This window comes from Coenobita brevimanus, chromosome 16 (genome assembly GCF_032717465.1).
Source record: "Coenobita brevimanus isolate Jiangsu-jjx chromosome 16, ASM3271746v2, whole genome shotgun sequence".
NCBI classification, from domain to species: Eukaryota; Metazoa; Arthropoda; class Malacostraca; order Decapoda; family Coenobitidae; genus Coenobita; species Coenobita brevimanus.
This window is the reverse complement of record NC_136969.1, coordinates 24,371,414-24,376,648: the sequence shown is the minus strand read 5'-3', so window position 1 is coordinate 24,376,648 and position 5,235 is coordinate 24,371,414. Positions and strand designations below refer to the sequence as shown.

Sequence of the window (5,235 nt, the reverse complement as noted above, 5' to 3'; positions counted from 1 at the left end):
AGTTCTGTGTGTGTGTGTGTGTGTGTGTGTGTGTGTGTGTGTGTGTGTGTGTGTGTGTGTGTGTGTACGGTTTTTTTTTTATTTATCAGTGTGTTTGTATGTGTGTGTGTATGTGTGTGTGTGTGTGTGTGTGTGTGTGTGTGTGTGTGTGTGTGTGTGTGTGTGTGTGTGTGTGTGTGTGTGTGTGTGTGTGTGTGTGTGTGTGTGTGTGTGTGTGTGTGTGTGTGTGATGGGTAAAAGAATGAGAGGGAAGTGACGAGAGGGACATGTGAAAACGCACTGACCAATGAGTCCAAGGACGTCTTTCATGCATTGTATAAGATTTCCTCGTGTTAGGTATCATACTCGCATTCTAGTGCTAATCTCTTGTTGGTGCTCAGCATTTACGATGGAGGGATAGCAACTATTCTCCTAATTAAAGTGAATAGTGCGTAAGTAGGGCAAAATTAAGCACTAAAAAGAAATCATCGTAGAGAGGAGAAAAGTGTTAGAGAGATAAAACTGTGGGAGGGAATAAATGAAGAAGAGTGAAAGATGTCGGGGGAGGGGTAAGGTAGGAGTGGCGGGAGCTGTGGGTAGGAACGGTGAGTAAGAGCGTGGCGGGTGAGGGGGAAGAGGGAGTGGGACATGGGAGACATAAGAGTACACGAGAGGGGTGTAAATAGATTGAGAACGGTTAGGTTACGTTAAGGTAAGCTCGGGGTAGGTCAGGTAAGATTAGGTTAGGTGTATGGATATGTTAGTTAAAGTTAGCTTGGGTTAGATTAGGTTGTCAGGATTGGCTCGTAGATAAAATTGTTAGGTTGGGTTTGGTTAATTTAAGATTAGCTTGAATTAGACATGGTTAAGTTAGCCTTGGTTAGGTTAGGTAAGATTCAGTCAGGTTAAATTAGGTGAATGGATATGCTAGGTAAGGTTAGCTTGGGTTAGACAAGTTCAAGTTAGATTTGGTTAGAACAGGTAAGACTGAGTTAGACTTGGATGGATTTGATTAGTTTAAATTTGAGTAGCTTATGTTTGGTTTGGCTTGATTGCGTTAAAGTTGGTCAGGTTTTTATACTTGGTTAGGTTGGTTATGTCCAGTAAAACAGGAGTGAGGAAGGGGTGAAGGAAGACAGAAAAACCTCTCAGACTGGAGGTAAGTGAAAGATGAACAATTCAACTGGTGGTCCAATTCTGAGTGACTTTGAAGACTTCGCCGCACCTCTTCGTTGGCGAGTTACTCTTATCATTGATTCCAAAGTTTTGTGTTACTGTTTTAAACTATATGGATAATAAAACGAGATAAATAACACAGCAGAGGATGTGAAAGCGTACCGTGAAATGTCTATCTCTAAGGAAGATGCACCATGAAGTTGTCTTTGTAAGTTATGATACGGCTGTGAAGCAGGAGCGAAGGGGAGAAGGGAGGGAATACAAGGCTGATGGGTGAGTAGGCGGGGTGCGCAAGGTTGTGCGGTTGGCAAGGGGGATGTGCAAGGCTGTTGGGTGGGCGAGGGGTGTGTGCAATGCTGTGGGGTAGACAAGCAGGGTGTGCAAGACTGTGAGGTTGGTAGGAGGGATGTACAAGGCTGTGGGGTGGGTAGGCGAGGAATGACAGACAGTGAGATGGGCAGGGAGGGTGTGCAATGCTACGGGGTGGAAAGAGAGGGTGTACAAGGCTTTGAGATGGGTTGTCGGGATATGCAAAGCTGTGGGTGGGTAGGCACGGTGTGCAAGACTGTGGGATGGACAGGGAGGGTGTGCAAGGCTGAGAGGAGGTAAGGCATGCTATGCAGAGCTCTGAGATGGGTAGGCAGGGTATGAAAGGCTGTGAGTTGGGTAGGCAGGATGTGCAACGCTGCAGCGTGGGCAGGCAAGGTGTGCAAAGCTCTGAGTTTAGTAGGGAGGGTGAAACTGCTAAATAACGAGGAGAGGAGATCTGACAGCCATGGAAGGCGAACGTGCTGCCACTGCCTGCGACCCGTTGAGGGCGACAACCAGCTAGCCATAGTCTCCTGCAGCCCAGATGATCCGGGGGACCGTGGTTTGGTTTAACGTACGGGCGGGGTACGGATTCATCAAGTGCCAGGATACTGGCGTTGATGTTCTTGTGCACCGCCAGGCGATTGTTAAGCCAAACCCACCTCACCTCCAACGCTCCCTAGGTGATGGAGAGCCGGTGGAGTTTAGCCTGTTTGGGATCCCTAAGGGTCCTGAGGCCCGGGATATTACTGGGCCAGGTGTGGCCATGCCAAACTCTACGATCTGCTCCGGGCTGCTGACCAGGGTGAGGAGATCCGACCTGTGCTGATCGTCAGGGGGCAGGAGGTGCGTCTAGCCGATCTGCGAGCCTTCTATCACATGCTCACTTCTCGATTGGTCCACTAAACAGTGGCGTAACTAGGGGTAGGGGGGCGAGGGAGGGCATGTGCCCCGGGCGCCGACCTTGGGGGGCGCCAAAATGAGCCTGGTAAAAAATTTTACTAGGCGTCCACAGGGTAGCCGTAAAAAAAAATAATAAAATGTTTAATATTCTGTATCAATATCAGACAATTAAAAATGCAAGTCGGTGAAGTCGCAACAACAACAACAACAACTACACCAGAGTGTAATCATCCCCAACTTGTCTTAAATAAAATTTTGCAGAAAAGCTGTCGTAATGCGAGTTGCAGTACTTTCAACAGTACATAATTTTTTACTAATATTACGCACACACACACACACACACACACACACACACACACACACACACACACACACACACACACACGAGTTAAGAATCAATAAGAAAATGTTTCCCTTCCGTCCCTCTCACTCCCTCTTACTCCACTGTGACTTACCATACACACAAAGCCAGCTTGATGAACAGTGTACCGAAGGATAGATGATTATTAATGACACCCACGACTATACAGGTAGATATTTGGCTAATAAATACGTGTTTTAGGACATAAAATGCTATATAATAATCTCATTCTGTTGAAAAATAGAGATGCTAATCCATATACTCCGTCTGGCATGATCATGGTTTCCCTGACAGAGTGACAGACTGTGAATGTGAGAATGGGAAGTTTGTTTTGGTTGATGCTAGACGTCATACATCGAGGCTTATGATTGGCCCATTGTTTCCCATTTTCTATAGCTATTCAATCACATCCCAGCTTTTATTATAGAGTCAAATCCGCCATCTTTACTCTGGAGTGTGTGATATCCTCAACGGTGCAATGGGACAAGCTGACAAAAACTATGCCAGTCACACTAAAATCTAGATCTGAGACGCGATGGAGCGCAAGAGAGGAGGCAGTTAAACCAATTTGTCACCACTTTCATGACCTGGTTTTCTACTGGAAGACATGTCTGCTGATCCGAAAGAAAATGTAGATACAAGAAATGAAGACAGTCAACTGTTGCACCGGATTCTTACCTTTTATTTCCTTACATTACTTTGCTCTTGGAATTCCATATTACCAAAAATAGACCACATCCAAATGCGACTTCAAGATCATCAAATGAACTTCCACGATGCTGCCAAAGAATTAAAGGCACTTGAAATGTATTTCATAGAAAACAGAGAAGCGATTTGTAATGAGTCGCTTGATGCAACATTAGAACAATGCGAGAACTATAATATCACAGTAGAGCTGAGGACCAGGAGAAAGAAAAAGATGCCAGGAGAAACAGCTTTCGATGTAGGCCTCAGTGCAAGACAGGAGATCATGCGGTTAATGAATGGAACGTTAGACAGACTACACACTGAAATGAAAGAGCGCAGCACAAGGCTTGAAGATCTGGGCAACAAGTTTGGCTTTCTACTAGATGTGGAACAACTTCTCAAAGACAAAAGTTCAGAATCACTGGATGACAGGAAGAGAATGAAGGAAAACAGTTTACGTGTTAGCGAATTCTACCGTAGTGATTTAGACGACTATGAGTTTTATGATGAAATCTTGGATTGCAGAATGCTCGTTGCAAGTCGAACAGATGTCCAGATTTCCACTCCAGAGAAGCTCATTCAATTCATCGTACAGTATGGTGATCAAAATGTCTTCCCCAACTTGAGGGTGGCAATCCAACTTATGCTCACCTTAGCTATTTCAGTTGCAAGTTGTGAACGTTCTTTCAGTAAACTGAACTTGATCATGTCATATCTCAGAGCCTCAGTGGGTCAGGACAGGCTTAACGCCCTAGCGCTTCTCAGTATTGAGCGAGAAGAAGTAGAGCGAATAAACTTTGATGACATTATTGATCAATTTGCCTCAGCCAAGTCTCGCAATATCCAAGTATAATTGCCAACAGTTTGCATGTGTGTGTGTGTGTGTGTGTGTGTGTGTGTGTGTGTGTGTGTGTGTCTTTGCGAACAATGTGGCAGTTTAACGGTACCCCTTGACTACCTGACTAACGGTACCCCTGTAAGGGTTATATCTTTTGGTTGTGCTGGATAGTGTTCGTAAAAAGATTTGTTTGTATTTCCCCACTTATAATAGTTACACTCAGTATACCTTCTGGTAATAAATAGTGTTAGCTTGTAATAGTATCTCAATACACTTTCTGGTAATAAAACACATCTGATTTCTATTCTTCATGTGGTCAAATGAATCATTGTGACACGTCCAGAATCCTTAAGATTTACTCCGCGAAAAGGGACGCCATATTCTATTCTTGCCCCGGGCGCCAGTAACCCTAGTTACGCCTCTGCCCCTAGGTCGGCTGTTTTTGTGCGGTGCGGGAGTTGGATGGCGCTAGACATACACACGAGGCTGGCCTAATACACCACCATGAGAGTGATGGCCATTAAGCCCCAACAAAACAAAACAAAACAAAACAAAAAGCTAAATAACACGTCTAATCCTCTTTCCATACTCATTCTTTGCCAGTACTCCAGTCAAGCATATACATAATCTTCATTAACTTTTTTTCCGCACGGCAAACCTGAAATGATAATTAAATGAATAAATAGGCATTGAATAAATAAATAAATAAGTAAATGGTAACATCCAGTCACATATTACCCCAATATATGTGTAGGGACTCAAGTCTAATTTACCGTATTCCACTACATTTAAGGGTAGATGACCACTCTACATCACTTGATGGCATTATATAATTGATAGCTTCTCAGTCACCTCATGGAGAGCAAACCTATGCAAGGCGTCCCTTCAGCTGGGAGGTTATAACCAGTAAAACTATTGGGGACTGCTTTCCTCAGACACCAAAAATTTCTAGAGTTCAGCTGCTTAGTTCATTTCTTTCAGG

General features: G+C 44.3%; 1 protein-coding gene across 1 annotated transcript; it reads left to right on the top strand.

The window, feature by feature from the left end:
- The first annotated feature begins 3,470 nt into the window (after nucleotides 1-3,470).
- Nucleotides 3,471-4,268, top strand: LOC145391000 (uncharacterized). Its single transcript, XM_080265731.1, has one exon. It carries the CDS (start codon nucleotides 3,471-3,473, stop codon nucleotides 4,266-4,268), a length of 798 nt encoding a protein of 265 aa, XP_080121857.1.
- The last annotated feature ends 967 nt before the right edge of the window (nucleotides 4,269-5,235 follow it).

Coding starts and splice junctions, on each gene's coding strand:
- LOC145391000 (XM_080265731.1), top strand. CDS start 3,471: ATGCGACTTCAAGATCATCAAATGAACTTCCACGATGCTGCCAAAGAA.